The 23089-nt window shown below is 47.0% G+C and overlaps 4 protein-coding genes across 5 annotated transcripts; 2 read left to right on the top strand and 2 right to left on the bottom strand.

Moving 5' to 3' along the window:
* Positions 1-2504, bottom strand: LOC117865805 (subtilisin-like protease). The gene has a single exon (XM_034750043.2). The coding sequence runs from the start codon at positions 2469-2471 to the stop codon at positions 120-122; it is 2352 nt and encodes a 783-aa protein (XP_034605934.1). The 5' UTR covers positions 2472-2504; the 3' UTR covers positions 1-119.
* Positions 2505-4182: 1678 nt separating this feature from the next.
* Positions 4183-5060, top strand: LOC117863039 (uncharacterized). Its single transcript, XM_034746614.2, has one exon. It carries the CDS (start codon positions 4298-4300, stop codon positions 4676-4678), a length of 381 nt encoding a protein of 126 aa, XP_034602505.1. The 5' UTR covers positions 4183-4297; the 3' UTR covers positions 4679-5060.
* Positions 5061-7148: 2088 nt separating this feature from the next.
* On the top strand, positions 7149-9023 carry LOC117863993 (uncharacterized). The gene is made up of 2 exons (XM_034747953.2): positions 7149-7569; positions 8265-9023. Exons 1-2 carry the CDS (start codon positions 7338-7340, stop codon positions 8459-8461), a joined length of 429 nt encoding a protein of 142 aa, XP_034603844.1. The 5' UTR covers positions 7149-7337; the 3' UTR covers positions 8462-9023.
* A 177-nt stretch (positions 9024-9200) lies between these two features.
* Positions 9201-15256, bottom strand: LOC117863992 (acyl-CoA hydrolase 2). Of its 2 annotated transcripts, XM_034747952.2 has the most exons (17): positions 15016-15255; positions 14842-14934; positions 14265-14332; positions 13542-13623; positions 13371-13417; positions 13112-13234; positions 12611-12688; positions 11947-12034; positions 11540-11652; positions 10758-10820; positions 10631-10686; positions 10251-10343; positions 10075-10131; positions 9897-9998; positions 9755-9803; positions 9595-9663; positions 9201-9495 (listed from the first exon to the last, which is right to left on the bottom strand). In XM_034747952.2, exons 1-17 carry the CDS (start codon positions 15029-15031, stop codon positions 9418-9420), a joined length of 1275 nt encoding a protein of 424 aa, XP_034603843.1. In that variant the 5' UTR covers positions 15032-15255; the 3' UTR covers positions 9201-9417. The 2 variants fall into 2 exon arrangements, with proteins under 2 accessions (XP_034603843.1, XP_034603842.1); XM_034747951.2 differs by having other exon boundaries at positions 14842-15256.
* Positions 15257-23089: the final 7833 nt, after the last annotated feature.

The following is a 23089-nucleotide window of genomic DNA, read 5'->3' as shown; positions in this document are numbered from 1 at the left end:
CTCACTTTCCACAAGGGAAGGATTTGCTCTGCATGTCTAATTAAGCCTACAAAATCAAAAGCGAACGCATATGGCCAACTAATGAATCGTTACCACTTCTCACCAGCTGCTACCGAGAGTTAGGCTTGGCGTGTCCCGGCGACGACGAGGAGCGGGCTTCGCACGACGTACTTGCCGGAGACCCACTTCAGCTGCCCCTCGACCGGGCTGGCCGGCGCCCGGCCATCCGCCGACTTGATGGTGACCGAGTAGTTCAGCACCTCGTCCAGCGCCCTGAACGTCAGCTTGGGCGGGTTCACCTCCACCTTCACCGACGCCGGCACCTCCACCTCCACGACGTACGTTGAGCTGGCGGCGCCGACGTTGGTCACGGAGCGGTTGGCCGTGGCGGTGAAGGGCGGCTGGTCGAGGATGGCGGTGATGGACGGGTAGTTGAGGTCGTCCTGCTCCAGCCTCGACAGGTTGGCGCACGACACCGGCGGCTCCGGGTAGATGATCGTGTTCACCTTCTGGTCCGTGTAGTTGAGCCCGCACAGGTACGGCACGTACCCCGCCGCCGTCATGTTGTACACGAGCCCCGGGTCTATGGCCTTCTGCGGGTTCACGTGGCCGGCGCCCAGGGCGAGGAAGGTCGCCGGCTTTCCGTCCACGTCGGCGATCGGCTTCCGGAGGTTGTCGGTGGTCTCCGCCGTCGTCATCAGCGCCGACTTGATGGCCGCCGGCGACCACGTCGGGTGCGCGTGCTTGATCAGCGCGGCGATCCCGCCCAGGTGCGGCGCCGCCATGGATGTGCCGGACTTGATGTCGAACCTTGGCACCTCCGCTTTGGGCGCCAGCTCCACGTCCTCGATCGAGGGCACGCCGGCGAGGACGTTCACCCCGGGGCCGATGAGGTCGGGCTTCAGGATCCCGCGGCTCCGCCTGTTGGGGCCCCGCGAGGAGAAGGGCGCCACCATCGGCGACTGCGGGGTCTTGAACATCGATCCCTTGAAGACGAACGTCGCCGTCGCGTCCCGCGAGGTCTGCATGTAGGACTTGATCTTCTGCCCCGTCGCGTATGGGACCTGCACCGTCGGGATGGCGTGCGGCCTCGGGATGACCACCGGGCCGAACACCTCCGGGGAGACGACGATCATCCCAGCGGCGCCGGCGCGCTTCGCCATCTTGGCCTTCTCGGTGCTGACGACGCCCCCGGCGTCGCAGATGATGATCTTTCCGGTGATTTTTTGTGCTAGCAACACGCTCTCGCTGGCGCACGTGCCGTCCACGTCTTGCACCAGCGGGCGCGGATCGCCCATGGTGGTTTTGGGATCGTTGAGCGACTCGCCGTCGAGCTCAGACTTATCGCCAAGCTTCACGGAGGCCACGAACCTCCTGTCGCTGGTGCTCGCGCCCACGGTGAGCAGCCATGGCGCCTCGTTGACGAGGGTTGCCGGGCTCGGGCCGGTGTTCCCTGCCGCCGCGCAGATGAACACACCGTTCAGGATCGCCGTGTACCCGCCGAGCGAGACGGGGTCGTCCGAGAAGTCGACAGCGTCCTCGTGGCCGAGCGAGAGCGAGAGGATGTCGACGCCGTCCTCGATGGCGTCGTCCACCGCCGCCAGTATGTCGTCCCGGTCGCAGCCCTTCTGCTCGTAGCAGACCTGGTAGAAGGCGATGTGCGCGCGGGGGGCCATGCCGGTCGCCGTGCCGACCCCGTTGCCGAAGACGCTGGCGTTGGGCACGAACGCGCCGGCCGCCGTGCTGGAGGTGTGCGTGCCGTGCTGGCCCTCACTGATCGGGAGCACCGGGTCGCGGAGGCCCTTCCACTTCCACTTGGCTGACTCGAAGTAGGACCGCGCGCCAATGAGCTTGTTGTTGCAGACCGTCTTGTTGAAGTCGCAGCGGCCCTTCCACTTGGCCGGTGGCGGCTTCATCCCGGCGCCGTCGAAGGAAGGGTGGCCGGCGTAGATGCCGTCGTCGAGGATCCCGATGATGACGCCCTCGCCCATGTTGCTGGTGTTCCACAGGCCGCCGCGGCGGGGGCCGCCCATGAGCCCGAGCATCTCCGGCGTGTGCGTGGTCAGGAGGTGGTACGTCTGCTCGGGGAGGGCGCGGTCGAACCAGTCCATCTTGGACATCTTCTCCAGCTCCTCCAGCGTCATGCGGGCGGCGAAGCCGTTCACGACGTTGCGGTAGGAGTAGATGAGCCTGGTCATGGCGGACGGGTCCGCCTCCAGCGTCTCCTTCGCGGAGTCGCAGACCGACGATAGGAGCGACGCGTGCCAGCTCGACACGTTCTGGTGCAGTTTCTTGTCGTACTCGTACGGGCTGCGCACGATGACGAGGTAGTTCTTGTGCACGCCGTGGTCATTGTGGCCCGCGGCCGGGGTGACCGCCGCCGGAGATAGGAGGAGGAGGAGGACGGCCGCGGCGGCGGCGCGGACGACGAGACGCAGCAGCGCGCACCTTCTGTGGATTGGATTGTCCATGGGGAATGGCGAGATGAAACGAGGGACCGTAGTACGAGGTAACGCTACATGCATATGGGAGGTTTGTTCTTGTCATCTAAAAATGGCTAAGCGTTCTGTGGTCAAATGGTGAGATGGCTTAAAATAGGAAATGGATGCAGAGGATTGGTCCTGACCGCACAAGTTCATCTAGACTTCCGTTCGAGGCTTTCTTGCGGAGGAGACGGAGGAGACGACAAACATGCGCCTCTCCTTGTGTTGCATTCACGTAACAGTGTAACAGGAGGCCAGTTTAAAATAGGGATCTTTTTGCGCCTGTATTCTGAGTTTTCATAACGAGCAGTATCATATCGACCCTATACTAGTTACAAATCTTTGCCACATCAGCTATGTTCAAGCTTCAATTTCAATTCCATGCGGGCCAACACCCAATAACGGCCATGAGTAGGCACCTCTTTCATGTCTCTTTCCATTAGTGCACCTGAGTGCCTAGTGTGTTGTAAGTGGGGCTCCATTGATATTTCTGTAATGCCTGCCAAACTCTATTTTTATATCTTAATACACTAATGCACAACTCTCATACTTATTCGAAAAAAAGTAACTTTGCAGTTATCAAAATCTCTCAGAGTTGATCCTTATACCGCGCTAAAGAAACTAGAACAACTTCTAAAATATTTTTGATAGAAGAATCATTCCACATCCAAACAAAATTTTAAAGCGTGTAGCCTGCAAATGAGACTTAGGGTATGTTTAAAATGTATAAATCATACGAGTTTGACATACTCCCTCCATCCTAAAATATAGACGTTTAGCTTTTTCAAAAGTCAAATTTTTTAACTTTAACCAATAATATCTCTAAAAATAATTTATTTCAAATAAAAAGATTACATATTATAATAGTTGGTTTCATGATAATTCTACTAACATAATTTTTATGCTATTAGTCTTTTTGATTATTTCTCTATTCGCAGTTGAAAATGTTTGATTTGAAAAAAGTCTAAATGTAGATATATTCTGGGACGGAGGAAGCAAGAACAATTAATTGCGATTTGCTGGTTCGTCAAAAAAAAATTGGATATGTTGGTGTGGATATACGAACTCTCACGTTCTAGACAGAACATGTTCAGAGTCACATGATTAGATCTGTGAATCTGTGATCCGACATGGACAAATCTCAGCATGTTCAAATTTGTACGACCCATACGATACCAAATATCTGGCACTGGTACGCCACATTTGTCCTTTCTCTGAATGGGGATCTTCTACAACTGACTGACTGACTGACTGACCCACCGAAGCTCATAGCAAAAGCAATTACAAATGCTCAAACCATAATAAACCGGCTTATTTTAACAACTTTAAGCCCCAATCTTGTACGATCTCGCAAAGTGACTGGCAATTCTAGGGTACTAAAAAATAATCCAAACCGCATTCTCCTGTGGGTTTGTAAAAGCTGTTTTAAAATTAAACCCCAACTAGACCCCATGCAGAATTGCACACGCCAACAAGCAATCAACACTCTTTGCTTGCACTCCGGATCTGAAAAGACGTGCGCTCGCCGTGGGGCCGGGCGAAGCCCACGTCAACCGAGATCCCGCTGGCACGATGGAATGTGCCGACGAGGCCGGGAACACCTCATCGCGGCGCCCGCTGGCCCCTCCCATCTCCGCCGTCCGCCTCGCATCCCACGGCCCCCGCCTGCCCCCGCGCCCTCCTATAGTCCTATCCGCCTCATATGCCGAGACCAACCAATCAACCAGCTTCACACACATCGCTTGCCAAGCTAGCTGCGCGCGCCGCTGTCTCCTTCTCCATCGGGCAGAGGGAGCGAGGGAGGAGCGGCGGCGATGTGGGCGCCGGGCTCGCCGGGGAGGCTGCCGGCGATGGAGGAGTGCGGCGAGGACGGGGAGGAGGACGCGGACCCGTACAGCCACCGGGCGCGCGGGGCCATGGCCTCCTGCTGGGGCCGTTTCGGCGTCGCCGCGCTGTGGCGCAGGCTACGGCAGCACATCAGCGTGGCGCGGCGCAGGCGGCGGCTCGGCCGCTCCATCCTCGGCGCCGGCGGCCTCAACTACGACCCGCTCAGCTACGCGCAGAACTTCGACGACGGCTGCCTCGAGGAGCGGGAGCCGGACTTCAGCGCCAGGTTCGCGCCCCCGCGGCACGCCGCCGCCGCCGGCCTGCCGAGGCCGACCGTAGGCGCGGGCCGGGACGTCGCCGCCGCTTGACGCGCCCGAACGAGTTCGTTCTTGTTTACCGCTGCTCGTGCGCCCTGGCAGAGTGGCAAACTGGTAACTGCTCCTCCACGTCGCGTCTTCAGTTGAATGTAGATACATGATACATGTCGCAGGCTCCCATGGATGGATGTAAGTAGATTCGATATTACTATATTAGCTTGATCAGGCTCGTCTCATCAGACAAAAATAAAAAATTCTTGCCAGTTTTCTGGTTTCTGCAGCGTTCTTGCAGTTGCGGAGATTCTTGGAGCTTTTGCTCGTGTTTATACACACTTGTGGTTCAAGCTTTCAACCAAGCTTTGTCACAGCAATCGCTGTTCTGAAGTCTAAAAACGCGCTCTTGGATCAGTCGGCAGCATTCAGTTTTTGTTCATATTTTCCCCTCAGCACATCCATATTTACCAAAATTAAGCTTCAGTCTTGCATGATGCCTGAAAAGTTATGTCACTGGTGCTATCATAGAATTACTTCCCCAGTCTGAGTCGAGTTATTAGAGGACGAATTTAAGATTTGGGTGCCTGCTTCTGTTCGCAAAAGCAAAGCTGACGAGATTGAGAGGGATATGCTCACTTATTGGGGGGAGAGTGTTTGCGACAAATTGCAGGATAGCTTTAGGTTGGAATATTCTTTGCAAAATCCATGGTTGCAGTTTGTAACTTGAGCCCGGATTGGTTCTGCTGGCACGTCACATACAACTTTTGACGAAGGAAAATATCTTGCTCATCAGAGACACCAATCGGAGAAAAAGCTCCCCGGTGGTTTATGTGGTCCTGCCACCAATTGACCGGTGACACTACGTATTATATTAGACGAAATCTTACTTCTACACCAGTCACTCGTCTCTCGAGTTTTAAGGGCTTTTGACAACCACGACTCAATGTAATCGTCCGTAGAAAGGTCGGCTCCAACTTTAGTAAACTTAACGGTACTGTACTTCAACTACTATAAGAGCCCCTCCAGTCTATAGACTGCAAAAAGGTCAACTTCTTTATCGACTTATCTATAAGCTTGTCTCTTATTTTTTGCAATGCTTGCATATGCATGGGAAATATCGCGATAGTGATGCTTGAACAATAACTAGTTATGCTCTCCTTGATTTATAGTTCTATACTGTCATTAAGCCAGCTGATATTTTTCTCCATTGAAGACGACGTCATAAAACATTTATAGATAACTAACTTACTTACTCGGGCTTGAGTTATACGGGGGAGATAAATAAACGTAGAAGAAAACGGTGGTATCCTTGAAATAGCTTTTGCTTTTCTACGTAGAAGAGGCCTCACACGGTCACACCATCTAAATGAGAACAAATACACTGGCCAACAGCTATGTAGATTGTTAGCAACAAACTATTAGTTCGAATCATCCTATTGGCGGTTGGCGACGTCTCGCTACCTCCCCATGCCACTCTTCGCCATCTTCTCTTTCTTATCCGACCACTTCGCCTCACAGTGGCGGAGTTTGCTCCTAATTTCAGTAGGGGCCAAACATAAGAGAGTAATGGATTAGAGTGATTGTTGTTAAACTTAGTTTACTGTAAGGATAATGGACTTTAGAAAATTGAGGGGGAGGAGGGCATGACCCGCAAGAAAACAGAGGGCATGGCCAACGTTGGCCATCGAGAAGCTGGGTTCCCGCTACCATAGTCCCCCGCCGCGACATGCCAAAGTTAGCAACTATTCCCTCCGTTCCAAATTACAAGCTTTCTTGGAGAGTCAAAGTATCTCGAGTTTGATCAAATTTATACGATGAAGTACTAACATTCATGATATCAAATAAATATCATTAGTTTCTTCATTAAATATATTTTCATAGTATATCTATTCGGTACCATAGACCTTTGTGATCCTCTCTATAATTTTGGCCAAACATAAAATGGTTTGACTCTCCAAAAAATTAGAATAACTTATAATTTGGAACGGAGGGAGTACTTCCCATCTATCATCTGGCCCATAAACCATCTTTACCGCTAGTCTAGCGTTTCTCCCAGGATTCCCTCTAAACTCGCGAGCGAGAGGAGGTTAATCCTAAATCCTAACATTAAGCTCTTTGAACTACCGTGTGAGAGGATGAGCTCTGGACTCCGGAGGGCGAGCATCCTGTGGAAAAGAGGAGTCTACTTCCTCCTCTAAACTCGTTAGTAAGATGGATCTCCTCTTTAATCCTGAATCCTATCCTTAGCTCGTTGAGCTACGACATGAGATCGAGAACTTGAGGGCGAGCATCAGGGTGGAGAGGAGGAGATCGTAGTGTTCATTTTCCTCGTGCACCGATCTTAGAATGAGCGATTAAAGAAAAAATGGCCAATACTAATATAGGAAGACAGTATTTGGACTCAGAGCTCGTTAAGTCATGACATCCTTGATTCGATCAGCCAACGTCCTCGGCAAAGAAAGATGCACCGGCGAGTAGAGTGGCAAAAAAAAAAAAACCCAGAGAACCTAACGGCTGAGCTAACCATGCGGGGCCCACGTCTCCTAAACCCCAATTCGAACCGGGCCTCTCTACCTGCACTGCATCTGCTTTGCTCGCCCCTGCGCTCCGCTCCCAAATTGAATCCGCTCCGCTCCCCAGGGCGCCGTGCCTCTCCCTCCCTGCGATTTCTCTTCTCCATTCGCCTCGGCCCCCGCGCGCTCCCAAACCCACCACCATGGCTGGAGACCCGCCCAGCCACCGCAAGCGCAAGGCTCCGGTCGCTGCCGTAGCCGCGGAGGACGAGGCGGAGGCGGAGACCCAGGAGCTGAGGAGGGAGGTGGAGGAGCTGGACGAGGGGCTAGCCGATCTGGACCGCCGGATCCTCGAGCACCTCCGCGGCACCTCCACCCGCCTCGCCGACGCTGCCGTCGCCCGCCTCGTCGCGCTCCGCCCACTCGCCCGCCTTGGTACGCCCCTCTTCCTGCCTTGCTCTCGTACTAGGGTTTGGGACTGGTGCGCCCTCTGAGGTGTGGCGGTTTTGTAATTTGTTTTCCGTAGACCGTAGGTTCGTTCTAAGGGAATATGTGAAGAAATGGCATAGGATTAATTGTGGATACGCAATACCATCCAGAGCTGCGTGGTCACATTTGAGGGTCGTGGGGAAAGTAAAGTTTTTTTAGTTAACCTATAAACTGTGGATTTGAGCGAGAGAGTAAGGTCAAAGGGATTTAGTTTTTACATCTCCTGTTACCTCAATTTGCCATATGAGGGGAAACAGTAGTAGTAAAACCTGTTACTTTCAAATTGTTACATGATTCCCAGGAGCTGAGCAATCAAGTTCGGCGGCTCTGATTTGTTATATTATAGTTTCAGCTTAGCTGTGGATTTTGTCAGTACATGTCTCGTTATTTGCTTAGCACCTCGTTTGGTTCTTGGAATAGGATACTGGGATAGGTGTTTCTTTTCCACATTTTTTTTCAGCATAATCAATTAACCTTGAATCACTACAATTCATTATGATAAAAATGTTTGTCTCTCCTTCCCTCCCTTTATGACTTTTCTCACTTGGCTTGTATGACTAAGTGCCAAACTCGATAATTTTTCAGAGATATGTTTACACAATTTTCTCCTAATGATTGCTGAACGTCCATGGATATTACAGAATCTCCAACAGCAGAAACATCAATTGCTGAAGAAGAGCAGCTAGAAAAGCTAAACATCCTCAAATCCAAGGTTGAGGCTAATATTGCGTATTTGCCTAAGGTGCTTGACAAAATGAAAGAATCTGTTGCTAGGTGCGAAAAGACTGAGAATTTGAATGTGAATATCCATCCTGTTTTTCGAAGAAAATGCTTGTAGAGTCTGACATGTCGTGCTTGAGACTGGTTGATTCAGCATGATGTAGCCAGGGACTGATTACTGACAGAACAGCAATAAGTAGATGTTGGATGTACTGGGTTTTGTAGGTGTATTTGATCAGATAGCATTGGACCTAAGCTCTCTGGTTTTGGCACTGACCATTTTGTTGCGTGAAATATCATAACATCGCTATTCAGAGGAAGCTACTTGTAAGTTGAAAGTGGAACATAAAGATTCAGCAGAACTGCAGAAATATTGGGCAAGACTCGTGGCGTTTTCCAAAAGGCAGATTGTATGGCCTCGCCAAAAGGCCTGTATGTTTTATTGACTTTGGATTGTAGCTCTGGAAAGGACTATTCTCCAAAAAAGCTGACATCCTAGCTCTTGAATTGAATTCTGGTGCTGAGAAAGCTCTTGACTGATAGTTTTGGATTTGAAATTCTAGTGGCAGAGCTAGTTTTTTTTATTTGAATGAAATTCTATTATCACAAATGTGCTCCTTGTTTCAGCTTTTGACTTCCGTGTACAGAAACTCAGGGCCGAAAAAGAGGTGTTTTTGGCATTATTATGGTTCACCAATGCTGCTTGCGACTGGCAAAACCAATTCTCGTTTTTTTCCTTCCCTGTCTTCATATCAGTACTCAAGAATGTAACCACGCATTAGACTACGATAGAGTGCAAACACCAAACCTGGAAGCGGAAGCCGAAGCACGCCAATCCCATGGACGTGAGTTACAACTGAAGAGAAGCCAAGTGACATTATTTTCCCAACCCTCACTCATATTCAATTAGGCCTGTTTACACTTCGAGAAGCTACAAATATCCAGCTCATAACAATCGGTATCACCTTTTTCCTTCTATATACCGCCTAACATTGTACATTTTCGCGCAACAAATTCGTAAATATCTAAACCAAATTGAAAGAGAAGAGGCTACTACAGACTCTTCTGCACCTTTCAAAGCTTTGGCCTCGGGTTTGGTCCTCGTGTCTTCTCCCTCCTAATCAGCGCCTCTTGGGTCAGCGACATGATAAGCTGAGCATTCCAGAAGAGAAACCATTATAAATTATTTGGATTATAAATTATTTGGGTCCCAACAATGGATGCAGAAGCACTGAAGCAACGAGTGCCTACCTCTCCTTGCCGGTTGAACATGCGCCCGGTGACGAAACCCCTGCCACCATGCGCGGATGGGCTCTCGATCTGTACTCATGGAAAGCAACATGAAACTCAGTATCTCACATGGACAAGTTCCTTTGTATTTGTATCGATTAAGAGATGGATAATGGCTTACCACGTACAGTAACCAGTCATCAGCCTTCACAGGCTTGTGGAACCAGATCCTGCAGAACGGTGGCAGGCAGCGGTAAGAACAAACAAATATCTGCTTAAGTCATGACGACAGGAATCACTAGTGAATGTTACAGAAAACGTACGAATGATCGAGACTGAGTGAGTATGTCTTCAACCCCTTCTCCCGATGAGGATTCAGGCTGACACCAGAATATAGTAGATCCGAAGCATATGCTACAACACACCTGTAATAATGCAGAATAACATTATGCGCAAGTACACAAACGATGAGAGATGGTGTACGGTGATCAAATTACAAACCTATGCAGAGCTTGATCGTCTGAAAGCTTTCCTCGAGCTCTAAACCAGTAATTTAAGCTGAAAAAAAGAATCAGGGGCAATACTGAATCATAACTCAAATCAGGTCAGGATAAAATAAAACGCAAATTGAAAATATGAGTGGGCTGCGCTGAGGGAAAAAGATGGTGTGCAGAAACCTTGGTTTATATTGAGACGCTGAATCTTCACAGAATCTCATTTCTATGGGCCAAGGCGTGAACTTCTTTTTAGCTGCCAAGTTCCTATATTGCCTGCAGATGACTACACAGTCAAGAATCTGCAGTGCATCAAGTAATAAATAGATGAACGATAAGCAAACTCGCTTAGAAAGTATATTTGATATTGTAAATGTTCATTAACAGAAAGGTAGATCCACTAGAAACATGATGCTGATCAACAATCATACGTTTTGAACAGCAAAAAGGAAGTAAATCCTGAAGGCTATGATTTTGATAAAAGTCTAAAATGATGAATAACCTGATAGCAGCATTAGTTTAGATAACTATCAAAAGATATCATAGGAAGTAAGAAAAATTACGATGGGAAGCGTGGGTCAGTAAGCCGTCTTTCTCGTATCTCCTCCAGATTAAGGAGCTGCATTTGATTGCTTATTAGCTATCTGTTCTTTCTTCCACAGATACCAAAGGAAAGAGAGAGATCCTTGCCTGTTCTGGAGGAGGAACATTAGGCATGGTTGCAGCCTGATGCTGAAAACCTACTTCTTCCTTCTGCAATGGAATCCATTAAACAGATAGTCAGACCAAATTCACCCTGATAGATTTCATGAAGTTGGCCTTTGAATATTAAAGAAAAATTCAAACTAGCAGTATAATATCTTGCAGTTGCGCCACACACAAAAATTATCCATGGACCATATATAAATGTACTAATCAAATTTGAGACTAAAATGGTACTCCCTCCGTCCCAAATTACTATTCGTTTTGGCTTTTCTAGATACATAATATTTGATACGCACCTAGATATATACTATGTCTAGATGCATAGCAAAAGTTATGTATCTAGAAAAGCCAAAACGAATAGTATTTTGGGGCTGAGGGAGTATTTGTTTGGCAGCTATTGAGACAAGGATGATGTTGATTGTCAGCTGATGAGGATATACCAGTTATGGATTCAAAGAGCATGAATTTTAGTAAGGTGTGCAAGTGCAACAAGTAGCCACTTTTCTTTCCAACTATACTTCCATTTTAGTTACATCTTAAGTTAAATCTGATAACAGTTTGGAATGAAAGTGCCATTTAAAGTAACCAATGTGATGTGATGCAGTGTTTTGGATGGTACAAGGTTCCCTTCATTTGACACTTAACAGATTCTCAGTCAAGCTCAAAAGATTGACAAATGACAATCATCACTGGTATCAAGTTGAATAAGTTACTTAAGTTTCCTATAATATCATTTACAAAGGTATAAGGACCAGAAGGATTATCACCTGGAAAGAAGCAATCAAAGTGAATATAACTAGGCCTTTCTGCTTTGCCTCCACTTTTCTGGTTGCAAAGCTGGATCCATCACGTGCCCGATGAACTTGATATATTATTGGCACTGCAGCAGAGGAAAAATCAAAGACAGCCATGAGCATCAAACTTCTTCGTTGGATTAAAGAAAATTGCACCTGATACCCAGCTTACTACCACTTATGGAGAAGTTGCAAGAGTTAAATATACTGACTGTTAATCAATTTTTCATGGATAAGAATAATAAATTGCAGCCCCAGATGAGTCCAAACCAGAAGCTTCTGTTTATAAGTCTTTATGAACTGATAGATTAGTGGTTCTCAGATTACATTTGGTCAGCCAAATTGATCACAAAAGATCACATAAGTTTTGAGAACCTTACTGTTATTGTCTCCAGCAATAAGAAAAATCGCATGCAAACTATGCACCATTTTTAGACAATCAACAGTCTTGGATGCTGCGGCTAGTGCCTGCATGGGATCAAACAGAGAAGCGGTTAAGACATGCTTAAGACCTTTTACAAGGATCCCCAGCTGTTGCTAAAACAAATCATAGAGTTAACAGTAGGCGACAGAAAGGCATTTGTCCAAAGGATACTGACTTTCAGCAGCAAGGGAGATGCATGACTGAATTCAAACTAATAGCTGCAGTATTCAAAAGACACCTGAGAAGTAAAATTTTTATAATCTATTGTCACCCTGAGGTGCTTAGCAACACATTTGATAACTGAGATGTCTATCAAGTGAACAAATCATGATAGAATTAGTCATATGATAAAAACAAGACTAACAATAAGGCAGAATGGAATGTCTGGAAGAAAGTTGACACTGATAATACCACCTTTTGTATATTTGTTACTGAATTAGTGGTTTCATGGATATGTTCTTACACGCAAACCATGAGTTTATGGGAAGTAGAGGAAGCATGTCTAAACGTAAAACTGTAGAAGGTTGAATAAGAATTCAGGCATAGGAAAGGAAGGGATCAAATAAATATATTCACAAGATCTAGATCGCAGAAGTAAGAGAGGGTGGTAGAAAAAGTGCCTGTCCAATCAATTGTCCTCCAAAAACTTGCCTAAAAGTTGGAGCTTCTGGCAAAGTAAACCCACGGAAGATATCGACCTAAAAAAACAGAGATAATATTTCTGGTGAGCAAGACAATGGATTTCACTGCAAAATAACACTACATTTATAAAGTTCGTCCTTTTTAAATTACAAATTAGGAAATGCAACCATGCAAATCTGTTAAAGAATCTGCTATCGTATTTGTTTCTTTTAGGTAATTGCAAAAAACGTGTGATGATTTTAAAACTTGGTTAGCCTTCAAATGGCAACATTATGATTCCACTGCCTTCAATCCATTTGGTGCACACTGGAGCTAGTCAAAGCGTGAAAAAGAAAACCTAAAAATTTGAGGTGTTAACATTGATGGTGCATATGTTTTAGTCCTTAATATATTTAAGTAATAATTCAAGTACAGTGATTAAACTATAGAACCATAACAGAACAAAAACATCATAGACACTGCCTTACATTTAGACTTACCTCTAATGGTTCTAAGTGCAAAATTTGTTCCAGCAAAGAATGTTCAGGTGTATCCTCAGCATTCCAAATAGTTTTTGGTTGTAACAAATGTCCATATTGATTGGGCAATATGAAGCAGGTCAGCTGCAATAGATGAAAACAAAAGGCTAGATATCGTTATACACATTCGAAAATGCCATCAGCCAACTATCACAGGGAAAAGGGAATCCTATATCTAAAAAAATGGCAAATCAAAAGTGGGAATGTTAGCAATAATTACCTTAGATAGTGCGACAACATTTACTTGATGATCGGAACTATTGGTTCCTACAAAATAATGCAAAATATCAAAAATTAAAGCATGAAATGACATATGTACAACATATTATATTTTTTCATAAAGAATGCATTTGAACTATATTAAAAAAAATCATGATTGGTAAGGTCTTACCGTAACCAAAGTAGTCATACTTATTTAACACATAGTCTGGGCGGTTTGCTTCTTCTGCATTCGCAGGTGCAGAAACTTCAGCCTTCAAGACAATGAGAATTTCATTCAATTATCAGAAAGTAATATGCTAGTAGTAGCATCAGTCTCTGTCCCCTCTCCCATTATGGTAAATAGCAAAGGTATTTACTTCGATATAATAAATACGTAAGCAAAATAACTGAGTGAAAGGTAAAAAAACAGCAATTTGATAGTGCAATACAGTTAGAGAAGGAAAAAAGGTACAGAAGAACAGGACCGTACAATACTCTTAAATGATGGAACCCAGCGTAAGTGTTGCGCCCAATCAACAGTACAAATGATCATTGTTATAAACTTTTTTTACAAATGATAGTTCGTCTACAATCTACTAGGAACTAACCAATAAAGAAAAGCCAGGCCAAAATGATATGATCCACATATTTGAATTGAGTACTAAGCTACTGATACTGCAGGCTTCTGCATGCCAGTGCAGAGTCAAATAAACATCGGTGCTGAAGATGGGTGGCAATGATGAAGCACAAAATTATTTCTATGAACATTTGCACACGCCAGTGCAGATTCAATGAAGCATCAATGCTGAAGAAGGATGGCAACCATGAGGCACAAAAGAGATCATATACCTCTTTACCTTACTTATTGACAGCTTATACACCATCTAAATTAAGGATTTGCATGAATGTTTACCTGACCATCCAAAATGATGTAAAGGCCATCTACAGGTTCACCTTCACGGGCGACATAATCACCAGGTTCTGAAAGGTACCAGTATGATAGTATCAGAAAACCAAACATAACTCAGCTTGAAGCCACACCACTCACCACATTCGTTGTCTACAAAACCTTAACAAGTAGCTCCTTCTAGGGGCATAGACTGAACAGGCACCAAGGGTCAAACAGTTAAAGTTAATCAAGTCATTGTGGACTACTGGTTAGCTCGTGACTTAAAAACCATTCTTACTCTGTTTCTCTGTTCACGTTTGCTTGCCTCTAAACTTAAATTTGGCTGCAATCTATTAGACCCAACATTAAACATTCGCAAATACGTTGTGAGCTGCGCACAAAATCAGGTACGCAATTTGAGAGCACATAAGTTCTGCAAACAGAAATTAATACGCATACCGTCCTTACGTAGAAAAAACAGAGTAACCCAACGGAAGCAAAGCTCGCTGTCAGTTCACCGCAAACAACAAAACCGACCCAACGACCAATCGATCCAGCGTGCCAACAACCAGCAACGCTCGCGGCCAGGCTAGGTACGTACCGTAGCGCTTGACCTGGACGGCGTCGGCGATCCTGCGGATGGAGGAGCCCGGGAGGCACTGCAGGAGGGGCACCTGCCCCAGGAACTCGGTCACTGCACACCAATGGCAACCAGGCCGCAGATTAGCCAGAATTGGTCCCAAATTCGGCGGGCTCTGCGCCGGCGCTGATTTACCTTCCTCACGATCCATCGCCAGACGGCGGGAGCAGCGGCGGGGGCACCGGAGCAGCGAGGGCGGCTGCGGTCGAGGGGGCGGAGGAGGACGCCGACAAAAAAAAAATCTCTGGATTTAAAAGCGCGGTGAAGCGAGACAGGAGATTGGTTGGCCCTGTGCGACTCGTGGGGAAGGCGGAGACGAGACGAGAGGAGCGAACGAGCCGACGAGGAGACCCCTCTAATTTGTGCGCGTGGTCGTGCAATGTGCTTGTGCGATGCGATGCTATGGCGATGTGCGGGCCCTGCGTGTCAGGCCGGGGATACTTCGAGAGTTGGGAGTCCTGGGTTGGGTGGCTTTGCGTCGACGACTGTTGGAGTCCTGGGTTGGGTGGCTTTGTCGTGGGGTTAGGGGAGTGTTTAGTTCCCACCGAACTTTTAACTTTAACGTTATGCAAAAAGAAGATTCCCTATCATATCAAACTTACGGTACATGTATGGAATACTAAATGTAGACGAAATCAAAAACTAATTGCATAGTTTGTTGTTCTTTGCGAGACGAATCTTTTGAGCCTAATTAGTCAATATTTGAACAATAATTCATAAATATAAACGAAACTACAATGTGCTACAGTACTACAACAGTGATTTTGGACACCTAAAATCAGGAAACTAAACGAGGCCGATTTGCGGGATGGAAACGGGACCGTGTTGTCGGTGGGTATTTCTTGAGTCGTTAGGCTATGGTTGCACGTGACGAAATGAAGGATCACCCTCGCGTGGAGCCAAGTGTTGGAACATGGTCGCGGCCCCACCGGGCATAAATAATGGGAGTCTGGGCCGCGTGTATCATCTACTCATGTGGCCATCACGGAGTGACGGAGCCTGATCTCCACGACTCCATGGGCGCTTCTGCAATCTGCACCCGTCAGATGATCGCTTCTTTTGCAGGGATGGCAGTTACACTTGGTGCCTAATCTCGGGTCCTGGGAGCTCGATCAGAAACGGTCGACAGCGTGTACAAATTGCCCAGCATCCACGAAGGTGAGCGTTTGTTTCCTCAACAGAGCAAGCAACCTGCAACCTGCCAACCACCTCGTTTGATTTGGATTCTATTTATTTTTTTTCTTTTTGAAACGTGGATTTTGTATTAATACGCAAGGCATGCCGCCAAGCTAATATAATGGCATCATGTCAAACAAATAGCTGTGCTTTGTTTATAGCTTTATTAAATTCAAATAAAAGTTATATCATGGCGAGCTTTATTAAATTAAAAAATAACACTTACGTTGTCAGCCCACATGGTACTAGATACATTTGACCTCGGTGATCCTCCAGCCCCATTACTAGCTAAATTCCAGCTAAATTACGATCTACTCCTAGTCTCCTACAAAACTAGCCTTCCTGGACAATGAACATAAATAAAACTACCTTAAAAAGGAAAGAATTTGCTTATCTAATCTTCTGTAAGTATTTGCTTGACTAAAATCCGGAGACGAATCCGTGCCGCCCACGTTGAAGGAGCAATTTCTCTGTCCCCCGGCCACCGCGGAGTCGGTTCGGCGCAGCAACCGACTCGCGCCATCCGGTCGGTTCGCGACTCGCGAGCGACCCCTGCATAACGCTTTTGATCCGGGTGCCCTTCGAACTTTGATCGATTCGAGATCGCGCGCCGCCGATGGGGAAGCTCGGTGCCGCCTCCCCCGCGATCGCGCGCGAGGCCACGCCCACGCCCACGCGGCCGTCCAAGGCCGTCCGCCGCCGCGGTCTCGGAGAAGCTGGCGGCGCGGGGCCTCGGCGCGTTCGTCTGGCGCAAGAAGCTGGACCGCGACCTGTCCCGCGGCGTCCTCCCGGGCATCGTCAGGTCGGAGCGGCGCCGCTGCCTCGCCCGCCGGAAGGAGGCCGACGGGGTGAAGGCGTCCGCCGCGCCGCGCCGCGCGTCCCCGCCGCCGCCGGTGGCTCCGGCGCTCGCGAGGGCGGAGGAGGAGGCGAAGGAGGCCGCGTTCCTCCTCGAGCAGAGCAGGCGCCGGGCCGGGATACGGTTCGCCGAGGGCCGCCCCAGGCGCATCGACATGCTCGTGGAGTCTCTCGCCGGGGCGCGGCGATGCGCGCTCGCGGCGTTCCGTCGCGCGTCCGCGGAGGAGCTGAAGGAGCTCGGCGAGGAGATCAGGGCGCAGGCCGATCTCGACACGGCGAACGGGCCCTTCTGGGAGGCCACCAAGGTGCTCTGCGATGCCGAGATCCTGAAGGCCGCCGGGTCTGCTGGACGAAGCGGGGTGTACTTTCACTCGGAGGTTGCGGCCGACGTGATGAGTGTCGTCGAGGGCAAGAACCTTGAAGAGCTTGACGCAATGCAGCAGACCATCGCCGTGCGGATGGCCGCCGGCGAGTCCAAGATCGGCGACCAATTGCAGGAGGTCATAGGGCTCATCCGGCGACGAACTATTCCGGCGACGACGCGCCGCCCTCGTTTGATGATGATTACAAGACAGACGCGAAACGCGAAAACCACATCGCGGACACCGACGAGGAGGGGTCGGAGCCGCTCCGCCCCGTCGCATTGCCGGCGACACAGACGACGCAGGCGGCGGGGCAGGAGTGGATGAAGCCCAAGTATGTGGCGCGGGCGCGGACGGGGTACGAGTAGAACACTTGTCAGCTGCAGTGCTTCGTTCAAAACTTCAATTTGCATGCTTCATATTTTGTTCACAATTGAGACAGTCAGACAGCAGAAAATCTGGATCCGTCTAGGGACCGGAAATCTTCTGAACTCTGAATGGGCTTTACCCAACTGAAATAAATATGCTTCTAGTTTGTCCAGCTGAACATGGTAGACGCAGCAGCAAATGCCAAAGATTAAAAATGAAAAACATTCGCCTTTCCTAGAGTCAGCAAAAAACCAAAAAAAAACACAAACACACATTGTTGTTGTGGGCCTTCTGCAGCTTCTGGGCTTGGCCCGGTGTTCTCCTTGAAAGAACACAGAAGGAGTGTATTTGAACTTTTGAAGGATGCCGACCTTCAGTCTTGTAAAAAACGTTCAAAGGAAACATGCACTCAAAACTGAAAGCTAGCTCCGTCCGTACTAAAAAAAAATGACGAACGCGAATACCACGCGTGCGTGCGCGGTTTATGAATTCGAACCCACAACTTAAAGTTTGCGCATACCTTACTTATCATCTCATCTACAAAACACATGTGAAAATTAAGTATGCTTTCCTTTTGAAGTAACCCGTGGAGAGACTTTTAGTACCGGGTAATAACACCGCCTAGTACTAAATGGCACTCCACGGGATTTATTGCTCGGTACTGAAAGATCCATGAGGAACGAAAATTTCTACCCGGTACTAATTTCACGCGTTAATACCGGATGAAAAAGTCGTCTGGTACTAACGTCAAGGACGAATGCTCATATTTCAATTAGTAGTGTGATGGTAGCTAGCTAGTAGGTCACAAACCTCTCTCTTGTCTCCTCCTTGGATTTGCCTCTGAAGCGGACTTTCACGTACTCCTCCGTCCCACGTTACTATTTCACTTTAAGGCCATATTTAGTTCCTCCAAACTCCCAACTTTGACACTATGTAAAAAGAAGATTCCCCATTACATTAAACTTGCGGTACATGCATAGAGTACTAAATGTAGACAAATCAAAAACTAATTGTACAGTTTTGTTGTACTTTGCGAGATGAATCTTTTGAGCCTAATTAGTCAATATTTGGATAATAATTCACAAATACAAACGAAACGTTACAGTTGTGCATTTATGGTAAAATGCCAATTTTACCACTTCCAAATTGGGAACTAAACAAGACCTAATTTTTCTATATACTTTTGGTATGCACCTAAACGTTCTATTTTCTGAGTTAATAACACTTATCTTCATGCTATCAGTTTTTGCAGCAAACATTCCACACGTGCTTGCGCTGCTCGCAGCACTGTTAGCCGTCCATCATCCTCATCAAGTACCGGATAGTGATTCTGATGAATGAATCCCCTCGTGATTGCTGTTGGTCTGCATTCAATCCTGACAACTATGGTTACTGCAGATGAACACCGACGGGATAAGGATGAAGCGTCTGGAGGGGTAAATGTGGAAGAGAACTATTGGTTCTCCTCCTATAGACAATTAATTATTGGTCGACAAGCAGAGGAGCATATGCTTGATGCTCCTCCTGTTGTTCTATAGGGGTGCTATTGAATATTGGCATCCAAGGGAATTGACAGTTCACCCAAAAATCTCATAGGCACTCTTGAACTGGTCGTGGACTCCTGGTGCGTGCTGTCAAGTATGGCACCCGGACGTCATGCTCGTGTCAGATGGCCCGTGAACTCGCCTGTTTTGTGCAAGCTGTTGGTTTGGGTCAGTCTGTCCTCTTTTTATTGCGATTCGGAGCGAGTGGTGCTGCGTTTTGGTTGTTAGGTCTTTTTATTTGACCAAGTGGTCCGCGTGTTGCTCGACTTTACCAGAGTAGTGGCGTCGTGTTTGCTAGTTGGATCATTCTTTGCACCGACGTTATATTATTGAGGTAGTGTGCCACACCGCGCATGTCAGGTTGTATGGTTTTCGGATATGTTTTCACTAAAACAAAACTGGACCATCATCTCTTTTATTTCCCTCCCTCTGATATAAATTTGCAGCAAATATTTTGCTGCCCTTTAAAGAAAAAAAAGATGGAACTCAACTCTGAAGCCTGGATGAGATTTAGTTCTTGAAGGATCCAGTGAAAAATGAAAATCCTTCTATAGATGCAAATGCTCAGTACGTGCACGCACACAATGATAATACTCACCGTTAAGGATGCGTAAGATACTCACCCTGCCCCTATAAACGAGGTTAGGTTGACGTATCTTATGACTGATAAGGTCATTTACTTATCGTACGTCTTACTACCGATGAACATATCGTCTACCAAACCAAAGTAGCGTTGTTAATTCATGAAATAATAAATATAAAAAATGAAAGCACTCGTGCTTTGAATCTATGAATTGAACTCGGTGGACAGATTAAATCACAAGAAACCAAACAAACAAACAACTTCGCACAAAGTAATAGGTTTTCTTTTCTAATTGTTTGCATGCATCATTTGATGCACTGCTAGTAAGGCAATTAACTAATATCGGTCGACTTATACAATGCATAGTATATAGCGAGTGAAGGTGATGTTCGGACAAGAAAACAAATACTACTATTCGCAAAAAAAAAAGAATACTACTACGAAAATAAACAGCTGTTCTGAACACGGAAACCTGATTACCTGAAAGCTTCTTTTTAAGAAGTGGTCTACCCTGCTTTATTCGAGATGAACAAAACACAAAACACACCTGATTACATGAACGCTGATGTCACGAACACAGAAAATCGTGTGGCGATTCATTAATATTATTGTGGTCGCTGCAAGTGCAAGCGGATGAACAGAGGAAGGGTTGCTGCTTGCGCTATCAGAAAATGACCATTAGCCCCGTCCATTGAAAGTTTGAAACAAGGAAGCGAGGGATTCTCGGGTTTCTTTGCTGCAACAGTGCGACGTGGGTTGCTAAGGGTCTGTTTGGATGCAGTTGCTAAAGTTTAGCACCTGTCACATCGGATGTTTTGATACTAATTAGTAATATTAAATATAGTCTAATTATAAAACTAATTGCACAGATGGAGCCTAATTCGCGAGATGAATCTATTAAGCCTAATTAGTCCATGATTTGATAATGTTGTGCTACGGTAACCATTTGCTAATGATGGATTAATTAGGTTTAATAGATCCGTCTCGTGAATTAGGCTCCATTTGTGCAGTTAATTTTGTAATTAGCTTATATTTAATTCTCCTAATTAGCACCGAACATCCAATGTGACCCGGCTAAAGTTTAGCACCTCGTATCCAAAACCCCTTAAATTGCTATATGCTTCTGTGAAATTCGCAGAAAGTGGTATCCCCCACATGGTGACATGGATTCGGTGCCTTGTTGCGTGGAATCAATTCGATTTGATGCCATCCTCTGGTCCTTGTCTTGCTCCGGTGAGACCGTGGAAAGAAACTGCAACCTAGAAAATTCATAGGCGCATGTGGTTCTATTTACACCGTTCTAGCGAAAGTTACGTCGAATGAATTCGGTGGACAGAAGCTAGTGGGATATGAGCTTGTTAGTGCCACACTGCCACTGCCATAGCATGAGCGCGTACTAGTTTGGGGGGCAAAATCGTATATGCGTTCCAAGAATAACAAATTAACAATGGACCGAATTGAACAAGCTGTTAGCTAGTGACGACGACGACCCACGTAGCTATAGCAGCGTAGCAGGCCGCCGGAGACAGCTCGTACGGAGCGTCTACTTGAGGTCACCGTGTTGTCATCGAGCAAGAAGCCAACAAGGGTCCTGCATCAGGCGTCAGATGCCGTCACGCCACGCGGACACGCGGTGCCCCCTTGCAATCGCTGATAGCCGATGGACGTAACTACCACACATGAAACGTGTGCTTCTTTCGACGGCGCAACGGGGACAGGGGTCCGCCGCCGAGTCGGCGACCGGCCGTTCTGGAGGCGATGCGTCGCGCGTAGGGTTATCCCCTTGTTTACTTCACCCCTAACTCCCACTTTGGTACTATGCAAAAAGAAGATTCTCCATCACATCAAACTTGCGGTATATGCATGGAGTACTAAATGTAGATGAAATTAAAAACTAATTGCACAATTTTGTTGTACTTTGCAAGACGAATCTTGTGAGCCTAATTAGTCAATATTTGGACAATAATTCACAAATACAAACGAAACGCTACAGTGTGCTACAGTGCCAGCACAGTAATTTGGCACCTCCCAATTTAGCCAACTAAACAAGGCCACTTACCCCCAACTTCCAATTTTGATACTATGCAAAAAGAAGATTCACCATCACATCAAACTTGCGGTACATGCATGAAGTACTAAATGTAGACGAAATTAAAAACTTATTGCACAATTTTATTGTACTTTGCAAGACGAACCTTTTGAGCCTAATTAGTTAATATTTGGATAATAATTTACAAATACAAACGAAACGCTACAGTGTGCTACAGTGCTGACACAGTAATTTTACCCTCCTAAGTTGGCCAACTAACCAAGCCCTATGCCCTGGTGGCGACGGGGGCTAGTTTCTCCTGTTCGGCGACCGGGACGCGCTCGCGAATCACGAGCAAGAGCAGAGTAGCAGACTGGCTTGTCCCCCGCCGCTGTCAGACTGTTGCGTGTAGCCATCGTGGAGCGCGCCTCGGCTTCACGAATTTGGCTTTTTTTTCCTAATCCTGCGTGGTTGACGGACGGCCCCGTCGAGTAATGGAAAGCTCCTCCGATGAGTCCGGCCGGTGCACCCCCCTCACGAGTTGCAGAGAGATCCATCGCTGTGCGGTGACGACGCAGCAAAGCTACAGCGCGAAATGACCGGTACGGTTTAGCGTAGGGTACGGCGTCGGCTAGTGCCTAGGCCTTATTTAGTTCCCAATTTGGGAGTGTCAAAGTTAGGAGTTTACCATAAATGCGCAACTGTAGCATTTTGTTTGTATTTGTGAATTATTATCTAAACATTAACTAATTAGGCTCAAAAGATTCGTCTAGCAAAGTACAACAAAACTATGCAATTAGTTTTTGATTTCGTCTACATTTAGTACTCCATGTATGTACCGCAAGTTTGATGTGATGGGGAATCTTCTTTTTGCATAGTGCTAAAGTTGGGATTTTAGGGGAAACTAAACATGGCCCTAGTGCAGTTGTGCTCAGCAGGGACGTCAGTGCTGGCGACCCATAAAGTCGAAGCTTTTGACACGTAACATTTGTCTGCGGGAGGGGTTCCTCTAGTTTGAGCCTCTAACTTTGCGTCACTGACGTACAGATCCAAACACGGTAAATGCTACAGGTGACTCAAAGATAGAGACCTCAATGAGGAACTGACTTCAAAGATAGAGACCTCAAAGTTAGTTCCTCTGTCTGCACACGAACTCAACAGCGCAACATCAATAGCTGGAAAATTAAGCGAGAGCTGAATCAATCGTGATTGGTGAAGCATAGCGGGCGCACGCATGACCACATCACCTTGTGCCCCACGTAGCTGCGATCAGAGGAGGATTGGGTAGGAT

Source organism: Setaria viridis, chromosome 7 (genome assembly GCF_005286985.2).
Source record: "Setaria viridis chromosome 7, Setaria_viridis_v4.0, whole genome shotgun sequence".
NCBI lineage: Eukaryota > Viridiplantae > Streptophyta > Magnoliopsida > Poales > Poaceae > Setaria > Setaria viridis.
Note: the sequence above shows the minus strand (reverse complement) of the source record. Positions and strands in the feature narration are given on the sequence as shown.